This window comes from Rhinopithecus bieti, unplaced genomic scaffold (genome assembly GCF_001698545.2).
Source record: "Rhinopithecus bieti isolate Rb0 unplaced genomic scaffold, ASM169854v2 scaffold_21419, whole genome shotgun sequence".
Taxonomy (NCBI): domain Eukaryota; kingdom Metazoa; phylum Chordata; class Mammalia; order Primates; family Cercopithecidae; genus Rhinopithecus; species Rhinopithecus bieti.
Window position 1 is genome coordinate 504,799 of NW_016810280.1, and position 18,573 is coordinate 523,371.

The following is an 18,573-nucleotide window of genomic DNA, read 5'->3' on the forward strand; positions in this document are numbered from 1 at the left end:
AAAAAAAAAAAAAAAAAAAAAAAAGGTCAGTTCAGGCCGGGCACGGTGCCTCGTGCCTGTAATCCCAGCACTTTTTGGGAGACCCAGGCGGGTGGATTACGAGGTCAGGAGATCGAGACCATCCTGGCTAACACGGTGAAACCCTGTCTCTACTAAAAATACAAAAAATTAGATGGACGTGATGTCAGGCGCCTGTAGTCCCAGCTACTTGGAGGCTGAGGCAAGAGAATTGTTTGAACCCAGGAAGCAGAGGTTGCAGTGAGCCAAGAGTGAGACTCTGTCTCAAAACAAAACAAAACAAAACAAAACAAAAAGTCAGTTCAGACGCTATTAAGGAGTAAGGAGTTGATACAAGAAGACTGCAGTAAACTTCTAACCTTTGGAAATAGCTTCTTTCTATGTGTAAGTTTATTGAGGAAGAACTTTGGTGAAGTTGTCTGTGCCGCCTCCTGTAGAAAGTCCATGCTATAGGGATCTGTTAAAAGTCGTGTGTAGAAAGTTGCTACCTCACATCTCTCCCCACATTCTATCTTAGCAAACAGGTAAATAAAACATATGTGTGAGAGAGTATGGCAGTTTTTCTTTTGCTTCAACCAAAGGAGATAAGATTTTTCCCAAAGTTTGTACTCTTAATATTATAAATATATCAGGCTGAGCAAATGGTTTTAAGACAATTAAACTGCTGAAAATACCAGTAAAGATTATCAGATTCTTCTGTGTTGATGCTGTTTGAGGATATTGTTGGATCAGAAACTTTTGTTTATAGTAAAATTTATTTTCATAATATAACTGTATTTCCTAAGTTTAAATATTTTCTAAAACTGAGGCACTGGAGTCCTGCAATAATGTTGGCTTTGGGGTTAATGTCTACATGACCCTACATAACTGCACCAAATTCATCTCTTTCATCTATTAAATACCAGTTACTTGGATACCTTCATGTATCATATGTCTTTTTGTCATATGTCTTTCAAAGGTCATCATATTCTTATAATCACCATCAGGACAATTTGTAATGGCAGGTTTTTTTGTTTTTGTGCTTTGGTTTAGCTTTGCTATGTTGTGTCTTTTAAGGGCTATATGTGATTACTACTCAGCCATCACCACTATGGGGCTATGGCAAGATTTCAGCATTCTTTAATGATTTCATGGTAGAAAATCTTGAATTTGTATACTTATATAACAGCAGCCTACATTTATATGTGTTTTTCCCATTGAATTTGTCTTCTATTCAGCTAAAATTGTTTTGTTCTTCATTTTGCATTTATGTAAGAATTCACTCTCTAAAATATATATTTATAAATAGATACTTTTATGGTGAAAGATTAATTATGAAAAGCTAATGAGAAGACAGTTTTTAAAATACGATTCATAATTTCTGGTTTTTGACATCAATTTTATTCATTTGAAAACTTACATTGAAAATACTACTTCTGAAAAAATAAATAAAAATCACATACAAATTCTTGGATACATGAATGAATGACTAAATAAAAATAATAACTTTGAAGAATTTTTTGGAAGATATATAATATAAAGTAGTTGATACTGTCAGTTAATACTAAGTATTGCATGTAGTGCTCTGCATCATATGCTTCTATCAAGTGGTTTTTGTTAACTATGTGATAGGAAGAATAATTTGAAGTTATATTTACAAATAATTACTTTTCCTGCCATTATCATTATCCTTGATTATTTAGTAATGTTTACAAATCGTACTCCAGCTACAATAATGGATTAAAAGAAAAAACTGACATTAAGGATTGTGATATCAAAATAGATGTTACATTGTCTTGGAGGCAAAATAAAAAACAGAAGTTTTTAAAGAAACAAAGTAGGAAAAAATATTACCAGAGATTATATAAGTAGTCCAGTACTTTAAAATGTTAAGGTTAAAACTAGTTAGGTAGTTTTATGTTTTTATTGGTAATTTATTTACAATAAACATGAGGTACTATGTTTTAAAATACAGTGTAACAACTCAGCCATGCTTTCACATTTTAGTAATTGTATACTGTAGTGTATTATTTTGTCATTTTAATTTCAAAATGGCTTTCAATAGTATATGTCTTGAATTTTTTAAATGGTGAAACTGAAATAAAATTTTAAAAGCATTATTGTTGGTCTAGGTGATAAAATGTGGTTGTAATTACAAATTAAAGATAATTTTGAAAAGAGGTAGTTAACCAGGTTAGGTTAAATAAGATTAAACGATTTATGGCCATTTTATAAAATAATGACAGTCTTCATTTTAAGCTACAATGTAAAGTGCTTTATTCTGAGATTAGGTATTGTGGCAGAAGCTAAAACTGCCTTTTTTTCTAACAGTGCCAGAATACAACCTCTTTTTCTTTTTGCACTAACAAGACTGCTTTACCACCACAGCCCACTCTAAGTAATTAAATCAATCCTTTGTACTTACCGTATTCTCCTCTAGTGACGGTACTAGATCTGATTATATGCTTCATGCATATTCAAAGTACGGCACTGACAGCTCTTTAATGAGCTCTTACTTAATCAGTATGAACAATGTTCATCTTGTTCTTTTTTTCCTCATGCATTAGAGCTAGGAACAGTTGGGAAAAATGAAACATCCAGCATTCATTTGAAAAATATATTGTACTTTGAAAAGTGTCTAAGCTGAGGAAGTTGCATTCTGCCCTTTAAAAGTCTGATGGACAAATTGGATTACTAGTATTGGATTAAATAACAAATGGTTAGAGGAGAAATGAGAAAAGCTCACTGTGATCACAGGCTTTAATATTTTTTGTTACTTATAAAGCTAAAGGGGTCTTTAACCAGTTATTAAAGTCAGGATTAATTTGTAATGGTTCAACTTACTGGCTTTTAAAAGCTTTTAAATTTAAAAAATTTTAAGAGCCCTAAAAACAATAGTATAATGATGTATTAGAAAAAATTTTAATTTTTTTAGTATTAGGTTAAGTATAGATGTCCATGATTGTATGCTATCGCAGGTAAGGATTTGGTGATACAGAATTGATTTATCTTCAAATATGTTTTTCCAATTAAATACTCTGTGAAGCAATGAGTAATGTGTCCTTAAATATTTCTTATTGTTAGGCTTATTTCCTTCTAAAACATGAGATTCTTTTGTTATTAGTCATATCCTAACAATTAGAGGAAGGGAATCTCTTATTCTTCACTAGAATTCATAGGCATAAGTTAAACTGAAAATAACACAGTACCACATCAATATTGTTATTCTCAAGGAAGCAGTCTTCCATTGAAGAAAATGATGCTAATTTAAGAGTAGGCTGGTTGCTTCTAGTATTGCCCGAAAACCTCAAATTATAGGTTAAGTTAAACGCAAAAGAAAGTTTTAATAAGTCTATATTTTTAGAAGTCACATAGGTTATGAACACAATAAGTCTTTAATCGGAAAGTAAAATATCATAAAATCTACACCTATTAATATTGCACACATGTGGCATTTCACTGATCAAAAAGGCCTTCACCAGGGTACAATTGGCCTTTTTCCAAATTGCAAGCTTTTCTCAGCTTTTCTTTTACTCTTTCTTCTTTTGTTGCTACCCAGGGATTTGTGCCTATCGCAGCCTATATCACATGACCAGTGTCAAGACATCACATGGTCCAAAGTGAATACAAAACCAGCTACCCTAAAAGAGAGATTAAAAATACTGTAAAACAATAAAGACTTTTGTTCAGACTCTAAAAGAATCTATCCTAAGTCGGCTTCGTACCATTAGTTTTAACAGCATTGAATGAAGGCACATATTCTCAACTATTCTCCCTAATGGTAAACAACAGCTATCTATTTTATAGGGATGCTCTGAAATACATGTTTAATCCCTAACACACAGATTAGCTTTTTATATTCTATTTGTAATCTAAAAATTATTTAAATTTGTATTAATGTAGAAATATTTAAATTATGGTATGCTCATAATTTATGCAAGTACTATAAAGAATGAGATAGATAGTTGGACAGTATGACAGAACACACCATAGATGAATATGTAATGTGAGCTCTTATGTTAAAGAAACATGTATGTGTCTATAGATACAGTATATACACATGTGTGATAGACATAGCTATCAATGTGGTCTGGAAGGAGATATGTTAAACTGTAATCATACCTCTGGAGAAGGGAAGTGTGGGGTTGGTGGAAGAGGACTATCCTTGACATTTTACTTGAAAAGAAAATCAAACTTAGGGAATAATAATCTGAGGGGAATTATTTAATTTTTTAATAGATATTTAAATTAACCTTATGAATGCCATACAGAAGTTAGACTGAAATATTAAATAATAACTTAGCAAAACAATAAACCCGTCATGGGAAAATTTCAGGAAATAAACACTGAAGAATTAGAAATTTGACTAGGTATAATTTGAAGGGAGAGAAAGGAAGATGGGAAAATTAATATTTTTCTTCAGTATAATTGTGGCCTACTTCTACATGAACAAATGCCAAATATATACTATATTATAATGCTTAATATGGATTATGTTGGCCTTCATGAGGAAGTGGCAGGGTGGTATTAGATGATGGGATGAATATTACCAATGGAGAATTTTAAGTATCTCCTGTGTACAATCATTTATAATCTAAAATATTCAGTTGTCACTCTGCTCACATGTTTTCTGAACATCATGATGTTCATTAAATTTTTTTTTCATAGATAGCTGTGGGCATTTTTTGTAGCCTTGTCATTTACAGTGTATTTAGTAATTTATAAGTAGTCTACCCTATTAGGGATGATGAGTTCCAAAATGTCGTATATATGTATATGTCTCTAGTTTACTTTTGGGGAGGAAAATAAGAAAATAGCAGGTTGTTACAAATGAAGCTTTCACACAATCTCTGGACTTCCCTGATCTTCCTGCTAGTCTTATGAGTCTCATAATGATTTTTTAATTTTTTTTTAATCATGACCATATGTCTGTCAGCACTGTGAGTTCCTCATTGAAACATAACAGCAAGTCAGCCTCTAGGGAGAATTTAAAAGGTAGGACATTTTGTTTACTGTACTTAGTGTTAATATGATCTATAGGTATGTTCACGGAGACTAAAATATGCATGCCAAATATCACCTTAAGAAGATTGACTTATGAGTTTTGAGAGGTGGATTTCTTTTATCAGGACTTGGACTTTAACCTTCTTATAAGCAGTTTAATATATAGTATTAGAGTAACTAAAATGTTTTCTATGTTAAAAAAAATTCTGTGCTAAACTATTATTTGGCTTGTATAATGTCATATAATAAGAGGTAACTCTTCCTGGATTATAGGAAGGAACACAGAAGAAGAAGAAGCTATGATGCAGGAATGGTTTATGTTAGTTAATAAGAAAAATGCCTTAATAAGGAGAATGAATCAGCTCTCTCTTCTGTAAGTACTCATGATTATGCTTGTTTTGCCTACAACATTGATAAATCTTAGGCCTCTTGTTATTGCCTTATTTGGGATTTCATATTTATTCAGTATTTTCCCTTTCCTTAGAGATTACATGTTTTATAAAAAAATTTAAAATAGTATATGACAGTTTTCATCTTATAAGAACTTTTAAATGGAACAGTAGACTCTGAAAAAGTATTATACAGAAAGCTGAGAAATATAAATAATTATTGTACTTAAGAAATAAATCACTTATACAAGAAAAGGAAGTTTGGTTTATATTGAGGGTTAGAGGGGAAGATAAATAAAATTAAAGTTTATTTAACAACAAATTCTAAGTTAAATAAAATAACTCTTAATAAGGACAAAAGTACATTTATAGTATCAGGTGATGTTACTCTAAATTTTGGGATAAAAGATCAGTTACTAAAACAAAAGTGACCTTTTGTGATTGTAAGAATTACAGTAAAATTGAGTCTAGACAAAATGTAAGCGTTCTTAGTTTTAGCATTTTAGTTCACCGGAGGACTTAAGCTTGTTCCTTTCTGCTCACTAGCAGTATTCTTCTAGTATGCCACCTAGTGTGAGAATGAGCAGGCTTACGTGGTTTATTTTAGTGAAAAAGTCTAATTTTATAATTTCTGCTATGCCTGAACTTGATAAAAGAGTTATGAAGAAGCAGAAAACTTAACAAATCCTGAACTGTGGTCTCTGTATTAAATTTGCACTGCTGGTACTTTCATGTTTCTTGTATTCTTTTCATATGGAGTTTTGGAAAAAAGATTATAAATTATGAAAAATATTTTAGAAAATAGCCTTATACTTGGCATTTGGCACAAGAAGCAATGAAGAAAGTGAGTAACTATCCTCAGATTAAAATATACCTATGTAACCTTCAGAATTGAAGGAGGAAAATAAGAGCACTAGTAATATTCGACTGAGGAAGGTTTTAGGTTTGTGTATCATTTGTTTGGAGTGGCTTAAAGTTAAAGAGAAAAGTCAGTTATGAGTCCTAAAATCAATGTAACCTAAAGGTTCTTTTAAGTGTTTAATGATTTAGTAATTAGCATATTGATGAACTTTTGCAACTTGCCCAGGGAAAAAGAACATGATTTAGAACGACGGTATGAGCTGCTGAACCGGGAATTGCGGGCAATGCTAGCCATTGAAGGTAAGAAATGCTATGGTGGGGTGAGGTATGTGACGTGTCAGTTGTCGAAGAGATTTAAAGAATATGATATACTTCTGGTCTTACTAGATCTGGTGTACTAGGGACCTTCCGGAATTGCAAATAAATGCCATGGAGGCAGAAAGCAGTATCCATATAAACTTAAGGACCCTAATTCAGATAGATAATCATTATGTTTGCTATTAATAATGGCACAAAATTGTCTTAACTTTTGATTCAGTAAGCTTATATGTCCATAAAATGGAAGATATAAGGAGTTGATTGATTTAATTACCTTTTACTTAAGTGCAATTTAAAGTTGTTTCCACTGGGGAGGTTTGGAAAAGATTTATCATTTTGATTTTTTACATCCAGACTCTAAATTTTACCTTAATATTTAATTGATGCCAACATTGAAATATATCCCTGTTCAGTCTTCTACAGTTCTTAAGATTCCAACTTGTGTTCAGTGAATATCCGGGCAAAGATGAGATAAATGAAAGTTTCACGCTTTTCATAAAGCTTTTAAATGAATTATATAGTAATCCTATGCATGGTTCATATATCAGTAAACATCAGCTAGCTTATCTGGCATTTACTATATATGATTTTTTAAAATTCTTAGGTGTTTTATAATGCTGTTCTCCTTATATCTCTCAGTTGAAAATGTCTTATAGTTCAAAGATGTCTGCTTAAAAGCTAATCCTTTGGGCTCTGTAAAATGGACCTTTTGTCTAATCAATGCAAACTGATTTTCCTATTCTATATTGACCTCTTAACCCATTGACTGTCCATGGTAATTTTGTTCTTCACCTGATAAGGTACCTGATCCATAATAAGTCAATTCTAATTAGTTCAGAAACTGGAAATTGAAGTACGTAAGGGAAAGCCAAGTGAAGCCTTATATTCTTAAAATATTTTAATAAATATTGTCATCAAAATGCATGCTATTTATCTAAATACTATCATATATGCTTGTAGACATTTCATTTTTAGTTTTATATTCATAAACTCATTTGATAAATATCACTGGCAACATTTGTATATCCTCATTTAGAAATCTTATTTACTTTATTTTGAAAGGCTTCAGTTAACCCATTTCCTTCAAGTGGCTACCCAGATGTATCAAATTATACCATTGATAATGACTATAAAATTTGTCAAAATCATTTAAGAAGTTCTGTGAAACTTGCCATTGAAATAAAGTACACAACTATACTAAATGGTATTTTCCTCTCTATATAGTTTTGTAGTCATGGTGTAGTCTTTAAAAAAGCAAAATAGTCAGTTGAAAATAGGCACAGTAAAACTATTTATATTACATATATTTGTATGTGTAATATATAATGTTTATATATAGTATATCTAATGCATATAACTCATAGTTTATTATTTATAGATTCATTGTACACACTACATTCAACACAGAATATTCTTTACATTTTTATCTACCCTTTCACGTATAAAAAGATAAACTGTCCCCAAAATACAGCTTGATACAATACAGTTGACTTTAAGATAGATATTGGTTCTAACCCCAAAACCAATATTATAACCAAATACCTGTCTTAAAAGCAGGGCCATGACACATTAAAAAATTCAATTTCATCAGCAATCCTATCCCTATATACCAGATTTACAATGTTAAATAATCTAATATTTTATCTGCCTGACCTGCTTGCACATACAGAAAAGCAGTGGAAAGTCATATATTTGAAGAAAAGGGGAAAATATTTTCTTTTAAAACAGTTTTACTATAGTTGTTAGTGTTTTGCATTATCTTTCTCTTTTGTTTTTTAAATACATTGACCCATATATGACTGTGCCTTAAGTCCCTCGGCCAGTTTCCATTGCTGGTTGAGGGAAAAAGGAGACTTGAGAAAAGGAGCAGCCTGTTGATTACAAATAAAGATACTGTCTTAAGAAAGAGGCCTGTCCCACTAGCCTGGGCAGTACATGGGCTAGGCTGTGCCAGAGAGGTGGTGATCACTGTGAAGATCAGCTCTGTGAAGACAGTGTCCTCTGAGCCAACCCTTAGAATGGACACACATTCAGATCAATAGCGTTTTCGAGTGTTAACACACCACAGAAAAAAACACATGAATAAGCAACATTAGTTGGTTTTGTTTTGCTTTCTTTTGTTTTAAAGTTCATTTCTCTTTTCCCATCCCTCCTACTTAGTAGCCATAAGATGGTTTTATAATAAATAAACTAAAATCTTTTCAAATAAATCTGCTGCTGAAACCATTCACCAGGAGAACAGTGTAGAATACTGATAACCATAGCACATTGAAAGAAATATTAACAGCTTGGTTTGAGAGCAAAAAAAAATAATATTCAATACATCCATTCTTCTGAGAATCCATAATCACTTTGGCCTGTTTTTTTACCCTTTTTTTCTGAGGTGTTTTTCATAGCAGGAGTTTCACTCTACTGAGCTAAGTTGTAGGATCCCTCAAGCTAACAAACATCTTTTAGATACTTTTCCTACAGTTTTTTTTATTCCAGATTATTTAATGCCCCCTCAAGAAAGATAAATTCATTTCTGCACACATTGGGGTGGGCTTTTAGAAAGTGGTATGTTCATTTTCTGCACAAGAAATGGATCTTCTCTAGGATTTTGTACATCTTGATTTATTCTTGGCTTAGAGTTTGAAGTGGGTGCTCTTCTAAAGGGATTTATGCATAGGTTCACTATTTTTGTAGTTATGGTTTATATGATAAGCTTTTTATATTTAAAATCAATATGTAATCCTGTGGAGGAGCTTATCCCCTAAAACCCCATTTGTAAATCTATTTTAGCTTTGTTACACAGCACAGCCACAGTCTTCCATAGATTGATTAGGTACAGCGGTAGAATCCTATCAAATGGCCTGTTCTGATGATGATGATGCAAACTCTTTCAGGATTGCTAGTTGACTGGAACTAAAGATAAGACTTGACTGCAATCCCCCAATGTGCTCTTTACAAAACTAGTGTTAATTTTCATCAAAGTGCCAGGCTTATTTATAGTGGCAAGGTTGAAGGTTTACTACAAGAACTTTAGGTCCTTTCTATTAAAGTGTTTATAGGTATTTCTCTTGCCTTTTTTCAAGGTAATTATCAACTTCAGCAAATAAACTGAATCAGGGAGTGAATAATTGGCCCTATATATAAAAAAGAGTTTTTTAAAGTAACAAAACAGCTCAGTGCAGATGGACATAAACAGAATCTCTTTATTTCAACACTTTGACTCAAATGCAGCATCAAAACTTAATCCTGTTTGTTACGAGAGGATATGGCTTTTGTAGCAAAAGTACACTGGAATCTTTAAATTAATCAGAACCCACATTGTAGTTTGTCTAAGCCAAAATCAGTGCAGTTAGCTAGCTGTCACTGGTGTTATAGGTGAGTAATCAGTTCTTAAAATGCATAACAGGTAACACGTAAACTTACATGCAAGTTTTTAAAACATAACATTTCTAGGTGAAGCTATTTAAAACAGGATTCTAAAAAAATTTAGGCTTGAACATGCGAATGTGAATTTTGATCAATTTTTTAACATTTTTTAAAAAAGATAAAAATAGTTTACTTGATTTCTCAAATTAGCATTCAAATATATATATGTGTATGTAAACATATGTATGAGTTTGTGTACATATATTATATAATTTATTCCCATTATGAGAAAAACATGAAGTAAAAGTATAGTTTTGCTCATGTAAAATCTATTCACTGCACATTGCTATTTCCTGTACAGTTGACTAATATTTTGTAGACAGATATTAATGTAGCACTGTAATGACAGATTTAATATTTTAAAATCCTATAAATTATGCTGGGATATTTTAAATTCTAATGTCATTTAAATTTGACTCTGAAATAATGAAAATTACCTAAATATTCTTAATTTTAAGTGATTTCATTACAGTTATAGAAAAGTCATTATTGAGCTAGGGAAAAGTTAAGATATTTTAAATTACTCAATACTTAAAAGGTTAAAATTTTCTTTAATGTCCTCTTTTAATCCATTTTGTTAAAGTCCTAGGTTTTTTCAAATCAATTTTAATGTAACAAATCATTGGCCATATTAATGATGTGACATTTTAATAGAATATAAAGTCTTCTTATAAAACCTTTGTTAAGTATTGCTTGATGGCATAAGATTTCAGAAAAGCAGAATATCTCAATTTAAATGCACCTAAGCATTCAAGAAACTCTATATATGTTGGGTTAAACTTATGTCTTCTCTGGGGTTTAATTTGTTTAAATATAATTTCAATTTAATTCTATTTGAAAATTTATTCAATTGTAAAGCTCTTAGCAAAATGTTTTTGGAAGTAAATAAATCAAAGCTTATAATCAGAATGATTTCTTGAGGTTGGAAGTGAAAATTTTAATATTCATTACACTAGTAATCTTAATATAAAATTTAGTTTCAAATCTGTTACACATTTAGGTTTTTTCTGAAATAATATTTCTAGAATTATAGTTACCTGAAATTAGACTAGATGACCTTTAAGATCTTTCCAACCTGGAGAGCCTATTAATTTACCTGCTGAATAAGACTGATTTAAGAACAAGAACCAGATTAAAAAATTTTCCAGCATTCCTGTCCTCAGTTGCATTTAAATCCAAAGAAAAAAATTGTGATATATATGGCTGCTCTTCAGTTTTGCTGTTTATTATTTTTTAAATTATTATATTCAAAGAAACCCTTTCCAAATAGTTTCTGTATTCATCTCTATGCTATAGAATATTTCATTTTAAAATAAAATGTAATAATGATCAGTTATTTAATGTTTTGTGTGATGTTTTATATCAAATGTGGATAATTAACATATAGCATGTTTCATATAAATATGTATGTATGTGTTACAGCTTATAATGAAAGAAATAGTGATAAATTGAATAAAACATTCTAGCTTTTTGCTGCTTTTCTAACCTTTATTGCATGATGATGCATCTAATTTTTAATTTGTAAATACAAGATAGAATTCCCTCTAGCACCATTTGCTTTCATAAAGCTGCTGAGCAGTTTGCTGTCTTGAATAAATTTTGCTTTGGAGGGGGTCGGGGGGGATTTGAACCAGCACATTCTTGTGTGGTTTGTGAAGATTCACATGGTAACCAGCGGTGTGCATTGTTAGGTTTATCTGAATAAGCACCAGCCATGTGAGTTTTAACATGATTGCCCAGGGCAATGGAGAGAGAAGAGAGAAACCCGAAAGGATTGCACTTCTCTCTGTTTTTTGGAAAGTGCATTTGCTGGGGGAGGGGGCTGCAGGAGTCAGTGGCCATGGTTTTTTTTTTTTTTTTTTTTTTTTTTTTTTTTTTTTTTTTTTTTTTTTTTTTTTTAAAGCTGGTGTCCTGTTTCCCTCTAGGTCCTCATTTGTTCTGCTATCTGCCTCATCATCTACTTCTTCTTTTCATTGTTTACCTTCCTAATGAGGGAGGCGGGGTAGACTGGGGGTTGATTGACAGCTACAAGCCCTTACAGTCTGGCCAGAGAGCAGTTGGCTTTGGTTTCAAAAGTGTTTTAAATGTTCGATTTGGTCCTGTTTTTATTAAATGAAACTGCTGCTCATCTTAAGGAAATCATCAGACCAGCAAAGATTAGGAAATATATTATTGGGGTCTAAAACCTTCAAAAAAAACGCCCCCCATCCATGGAAAGAGCACTGCCCATCGGGTTTTCCAACCTTTAACATAGGGTTTCAAAAAGAAATATGTAATTTTTCTTTTGCAAAAGTGCTTTGATTTGAAACCACCCAGCAAACGTCTCCAAAAGAAAACTGGCTGTGATGCGATCGAGAGCTGCAGTGTAATATTGCAGAGCAAATTTATTTTTTACTTCAAAGAAAAATGCTAATTAGCCGATTCACTACTTTTAAAGTTATTGTGAAGCATATGGCGCCCAGTGTGAGATACATCCAACTGCTAAAATAGAGCGAAGAGGAAATTAGCGAAGAATGGGCTGTTTGGGGTGAGAGTGGCGGTGGGGGAGGAGGATAGGTTCTCAGGCAGATTCTCTAGCCTTTTCAGAATGATTTTATCGCCCATCACTGTTTCCCGCCTCCTCATTTACCCACTTCCCCCACTGCCAACCCCTGGGCCAGCCTCTTCTGGGCCTCTAGCTCCCCTCCCCCACTTTGGCTGGATTCAGGTGCGCACCTCAGGCTAGCCACCGGTTCACACCTGGTTCTAGGCAGGTTCCAACCCTGCCGCAGCCATCTCCATTCACAGGACATATTTAGGAAGTAGAGTTTTAGCGAGGAAGCCTTCACCACAACAGCCAAACTCCCCAGAAAACACTAGCTAGTGGCTCTATAATGTGGTTTGCTGAGAAATATAAGGAAACTGGAAACGGCGGGAAGGGGAGGGCGGGGGACCGGGTGTTAGGAGGCCCTGCCGGTGGGTAACTAGCCTCCCGTCTTCTGCAGACTGGCAGAAGACCGAGGCCCAGAAGCGACGCGAGCAGCTTCTGCTAGATGAGCTGGTGGCCCTGGTGAACAAGCGCGATGCGCTCGTCAGGGACCTGGATGCGCAGGAGAAGCAGTGAGTGGGCAGTGGGGTCGGGTCGAGGCTGGGCCACCTGCGGAGGGGCCGAGAAGTATGCGGAAAGTTCAGTCCAGAGGTCGCGGGAGGGCCGGGGCAGCCTCCCACTGGCCTGGTGCTCCCCATTCCCGCTGGGGATCCAAATACTGGGCGACGGGGGAGTGCTGCTCTGCCCTCCACGAAGAAAAATAATTTTGTTTCCTGTTTGTCCTGTTTGTCTGACATCCAGGGCCGAAGAAGAAGATGAGCATTTGGAGCGAACTCTGGAGCAAAACAAAGGCAAGATGGCCAAGAAAGAGGAGAAATGTGTTCTTCAGTAGCCATCAGATCAGAAAGAATCTCTCCCAACATTTTAGAGTCTTGGTTCCCAGACCAGAAAAAGTCAGACTCATTGTTGATTTAAAACTTTTAACATTTTGTTTGGCTGGATTGTACTACTTTACCTCTACTTTACCACCACCACCCTTTCCCTCCCTCCTTTCCAAATAATATACAGAACTCCAGAATAGCTTTGTTTAAGGATTTTTTGTGAGTTAACAATTTCCTTGAAATCCTGTGAAATAGATTTGCACAGACACCTTGTGAGTGATTGGTATTGGAGGTGTTCAAGAAACTGTTCAAAAAAGAACAAAAACACTTCCCTCATTATTTTATCTCATTTTTTGATGGGAGGAAAATTTGAAACATTATTCTTGTTGTTGTTGGTAATAGCATAATGACAGTGGGAGGGGGGTACAAGGGGATAAGAAAAATGTCATGATTTTTTTCGAGTCCTGCCATATGTAAAACTTACTCTGTTACCTAAATTTTATAGTTAGATCATATCCAATCTACTTATTAAACTGTGTTCTATTTACCAGTGGAGTTTTTCTGCAGTGGTTGTGTTTCACTGTAAGGATAATGGAGTTCCTCTCCTCTGCTTTCCTCAGAGGATGGTCCTTTAACATAGCCAGAAACAAGCCCTGTGGTTTGAAGGTGAGCTGTGAGGATGGAACTAATTGATATGCACCAGTTTACAAAGACAGTCTTATCATCCGAGAATACACCATCTTTTTCTCTGGATAATTATTTCTTACATCATGCTTGATTCCTACATTTTGTTGGGTCTCAACATTGGCTCACAAATGCTGTTAATATTTATTCTGTATTGATAAAAAGTCTGTCTTGCCACTACAAGTAAATCCCCCATTTAATATTTTCTTCTTTAGCATAGCACTGTCATTTTTGTGAAAATGGTTATGTTTATTTATTACAATACTGAGTCATATATAAATTTTCAATAAAAGCAGAAACTTTCTTACCTTAAACACGGCTGCTACTTTCTTGCAATGAAAACTTGACATTGGTTTGAATGGAAGTTTGTCTATCCATAAGACTTTTCATGTGGAAAATGGTCCTCTGGAACTTAGGGCAGGATACTGGGCTGCATTTGAAGCTGAATAAGTTTACACCATCCCAGAGGGGGCCCTGCTGACACACGAATTGCGAATTGAAAAGTAATTAGTCATATTCTTAAGCAGTATAAACTATCATGTCTTTTGTAAAGTGTCATGTCTGCTAAAGATTTGAGGATATTTGTGATTCCACACCAATGAAAAAATATTAATATCTTGAATTTTCCACGTCATTACTTTGAATTGTTAGAGTTTTGAAGTCGTATTAGGGAGAGTTGTGTCTTCTGATAACCGGCAAGTCTGTAGGTACTGAAGTGAAAGGAAGAGGGTTATTGTTGGGGGGCGGGGAGAATGTGTGCAGGTATGTGTGTATGAAATGAGTGAAAGAGAAGTTTTAACAAGAAGTTCTAGGCTACAGGGGAAAACAACAACAACAACAACAACGATTCTGTGGTAGTTTCCTTCACTCCCCCACAGGGGTGTCCAAACAAAGAAAGCTTGTTCAACAAGTCCAGAAACTTAGAGAAAACAGTCCACTAGCATTTATACTTTATCGTAGATCATATGTGTGTACACACAAACAAATTTCGTTCCAAATATGCAGCCACCTCCAATTGCCAGTCTTTCAAAATGATAAAAACTTGCTACGGTAGGATTCCTTCATGATAAGGATTTCTTTTAAGTTATTGAAAAGTTATTTTAAGTAAATGAAGTCGGTATTTGCCCTCTGTATTCGAGCAGGAGAGCAGAGAGAGCTGCTGCTCTCTGGGGAACGCTCTCAGAATCCCGTTCTAACCCCGGGAAAACTCAGCAGACAGAAATCGCCCGCCCCAAGCAGCCTGGGGCCTGGGCGGCCAGCAGCACCGACCCAGTTTACGCTTGATTCGAGGAACCTTCACTCCCGAGGGGCCTCGCCGAAAAGCAGCTCCTTTGCCCCCAAAGCCGCTCCCAATAGGCCAACTGACAACCCTTCCCTGGCCCCAGATTTGCTAAGATGGTCTGGGACCGCCGGGCGGCCCCTCTACCTGCCTCTCCAGCTTTAGTCCCAAGCCTCCCGGGGTTTCCATTTGGGCTGCTCCGTGGCGCCCGAACGCCCCTCAGCGGCGGTGGAGCGTGGACTCCGGCGCCTGGCGGGGTCAGGCCCGCGGCAAGGGCGCTGCATCCGGACATCGCTGCGTGGTGCCCAGACGCTGGCTCCCGAGAGCGGGCACGAGCCCAGCACGCCGGAGGACCCGGAACCCGAAAGCCCGCGTTGCGGGAAAAGAGGCTATCGGTCCGAAGGTCGCAGAGGAGTAGGGGCGTTGGCGGGGGTCTTGCTTGGGCACAGTCTGTGGGCAGGTGCAGAACTTCCACCCCTGGCCAGATCCCTCGGCCTCAGATCCAAAGCCCTCCCCCTGTCCCAAGTGTCCTCCAGAGCCCGGCCCGGCCTGGAGGTCACCTGGATGCTGGATCCGCGTTTCCAGACCCAGCTCCCTCGCCCCTTCCCCGCCCGGGGGCCTTGAGCTGGACGGCTTCACCTCCTCCAGTGGTGTCCCCACTTCCCCTTCCCGCACCGCGGCCGATGCTGGAACGGTCATGGCTTCTGGCCCAGCGTCTCCCACCTGGACATTTGCCTAGCGACGGCCGCCTCAATCCTCTGCGCCGCTTTCAAGAAACTTTCATCCCAGTCTCTCTCCCTCTCCACTCTCCTCCCTCTCCCCCTCTCTCTCTTTTCTTAATCCTGGGGTTTTATGGGCTGAGCGTTAAGAAAATTCGCCTGCAATTTGGGATTAGATAAATACTCTCATTAGGGAAAAAAAAAAATCCGTGCTACTTGATACCTCCCAACTTCCCCGAGAATGGTGGCAGCATCTGGAACCGAGAGCGCCGGACTCCCGCGAGGCGTGCCCCGGGGACCGCGCGGGCACATTCCAGCGCGCACTGCCGTCCCACCTCGCCGCGCGGGACCCAGGTCAGGTGCTGAGGCTGCAGGCGAAACAGGGCCTGGTGGAGGGAGGAATGCGTAAGGTGGAGGAGTGGGGAAGGGCACGAGCCCCCGCACTGGAGGGCCAACCCCCGCTCACAGCGGACTGGCCCGGACTGGGGCAGCGCCGGGCTATGGACGCAGACGCCGACGAACCGCACCCCGGGACGTCCGCATATTCTTTTCCCCAAAACTAGTGCGCTCTAGCCTGCGCCTTTCCTCGGAACCTAAGGCGGGGGTATATTTCGTTGCTTTCTTTAAACCTCAGCACGATCACAGTGGCTCCGAGCCGCGGGCAGCCGACCGCGGGCCTCGCGGGCTACTCCTGGTAGGGGCCTGCGCGAGCCTAAGGTGTGTCCCCGCCTGGGTTAGCGCTGCGCTCTGCGCTGTTTCTTTTCCTCTTAAAGCTTCTTTCTCACTCACTCTCTCCCTCCTTCTCTCTCTCATTTTTTCCCATTTCTCTCGTTCTTTATTCAGCTTTCTCTCTTTCTCTCCCTTTTGTGAATGGGCCGCGGTGTCTTTGTTCTGGAGAGAAGCGCCCGTGTCGCTGACTTTTGTGAACCAGAGAAGGATCTTGTAAAACCTCCTTTTCTCCTTCGTACGCCCCCACTCCCACCCCTCCTCCCCTGCCCCTTTGATTAGATGTTCCCTCATCGTCAAAAAAAAAATGTAATTTCGTTGGTCTGGCGGCCACTTTCTTTGAACATTAGCTCGCTTTCAGCTCCAACTTCAATTAGAAGGAGTTGATTTTGAGAGATCAACAAAAGAACCGACCAAAGCCTTATTAAAGGTCCTAAGAAGATCTCCCGGGTCCTTTGAGAAGCAGTTAAGGAAACAGTGTGCCCTCCATCATATTCTGTTACCGTATTTTATTCGAACTCCAAAGGAAAGTGTCGCTTGGGGGAGGGGGAAGCACTTTGATGAGCGGCGGCCGCGGCCCCTTTTCACTCAGCGGGCTCCCCCTTCCTTCTCCTCCTCCTCACCCAGCGCCCTGTCTGCTCTCCGCGCCCGACCCCGCAGCCTGGGCAGCACGGGTGCTCCCCACTGCGATGCGCCTGGAGGCTCCCTGACTCGCCCTCACACTTACTCCTGTGCAAACTTTTTACCCCGCCTGTCGGGGTGAGGGAGTGGGGGAGATTAGAAACAAGGGGTAGAAATTCCTCGAAAGGGAATAAAGTGCCTAATTTTCAGGAGGAGGTGCCATTTAAAAGATTCTCCTAGCTCAGAGTTGGAACGAAAACTCTTTTTTGCACTTTTAAAAGTCCACCCAGGCAGACGTGTTTGGGAAGTTTGTTCCACTGGGAAATGGGCTTCGCCCGTACGAACAATCCGGGGAAATCGCCTCAAGGAGGCTCCTTACGCAGCATGTGGAAAAAAGTTGAGGGCAGGGGTCTGTGGCCACATTTTCCATCAAAAAGTCCCTGTTAGAGGCAGACTAGGAAAGAGAGAGAAAGAATGAAAAAGAAACTTTCCTATCAAAATGTTTGAATTAAGAAGTAGGGTGTACATGTTAGGGCAAGAGGACGCTGGGCTCCAACGTTTCAGAAGAAGCGCTTAAGACTTGCAAACACCCTTGGTGGGGACCGGGAACCCCGGGAGATGCCGATGAGCAGGTAAGTGGCTGCGCCCTCCCAGTGGGTGCTCTTCCCAGGCGCGAGAGTGCCGAGGCGCCGAGGAGAGATCTGCACGCCCGGAGCTGCTCCCGCGCTCTGCAAAGTAGCCTGCGCCGGCACGAGCCGCCCGCGGCGTCGGTCTCAGGTGGCGGCGCAGAGGAAGGAAACGCTGGGGCCCGCGGCGCCAGGAGAGGGGCCGAGGCCCGGGCTCCTCCAGCCCGCCGCCCCCAGGTCCTGGCGCCCACACCCGGGCGGCTGAGCCCGGTGGCGCGCGGGAGAGCGAAGGAACCGGTTCTCCAGCACTTCGCCTCGTCTCTGCCACTCCCTCCAGAGCGCCGAGAGCGCGAGAGAAGGGCGGGGGCGCCCAGGGCAGACCTGGAGACCCGCGGCCCCCTCCGCGGCCAGGACTCGGGCTCTCCGCTCGCCTCCTCGCCTAGCTCTGAGCCGCTTTTGCCAGCCGAGTCCCGGAGTTAGCGCGCTACCGGGGCGGGGCGGGCGGGAGAGGAGGGCGGGGTGTG

The 18,573-nt window shown here is 38.7% G+C and overlaps 1 protein-coding gene and 1 long non-coding RNA gene across 2 annotated transcripts in view; one reads left to right on the forward strand and one right to left on the reverse strand.

Moving 5' to 3' along the window:
- Window positions 1-14,392, forward strand: part of EHBP1 (EH domain binding protein 1) — a 349,810-nt gene extending 335,418 nt beyond the window's left edge. Inside the window, 4 exon segments of the mRNA XM_017891714.1 lie at window positions 5,275-5,374; window positions 6,478-6,551; window positions 12,971-13,085; window positions 13,315-14,392. Coding sequence (XP_017747203.1) covers window positions 5,275-5,374; window positions 6,478-6,551; window positions 12,971-13,085; window positions 13,315-13,405 — 380 coding nt within the window. The 3' untranslated portion in view covers window positions 13,406-14,392.
- Window positions 11,887-15,623, reverse strand: LOC108541935 (uncharacterized). The gene is made up of 4 exons (XR_001889122.1): window positions 15,348-15,623; window positions 14,387-14,552; window positions 13,943-14,047; window positions 11,887-13,348 (listed from the first exon to the last, which is right to left on the reverse strand). It is a non-coding gene; the product is annotated as an uncharacterized LOC108541935 (long non-coding RNA).
- Between the last annotated feature and the right edge of the window lie 2,950 nt (window positions 15,624-18,573).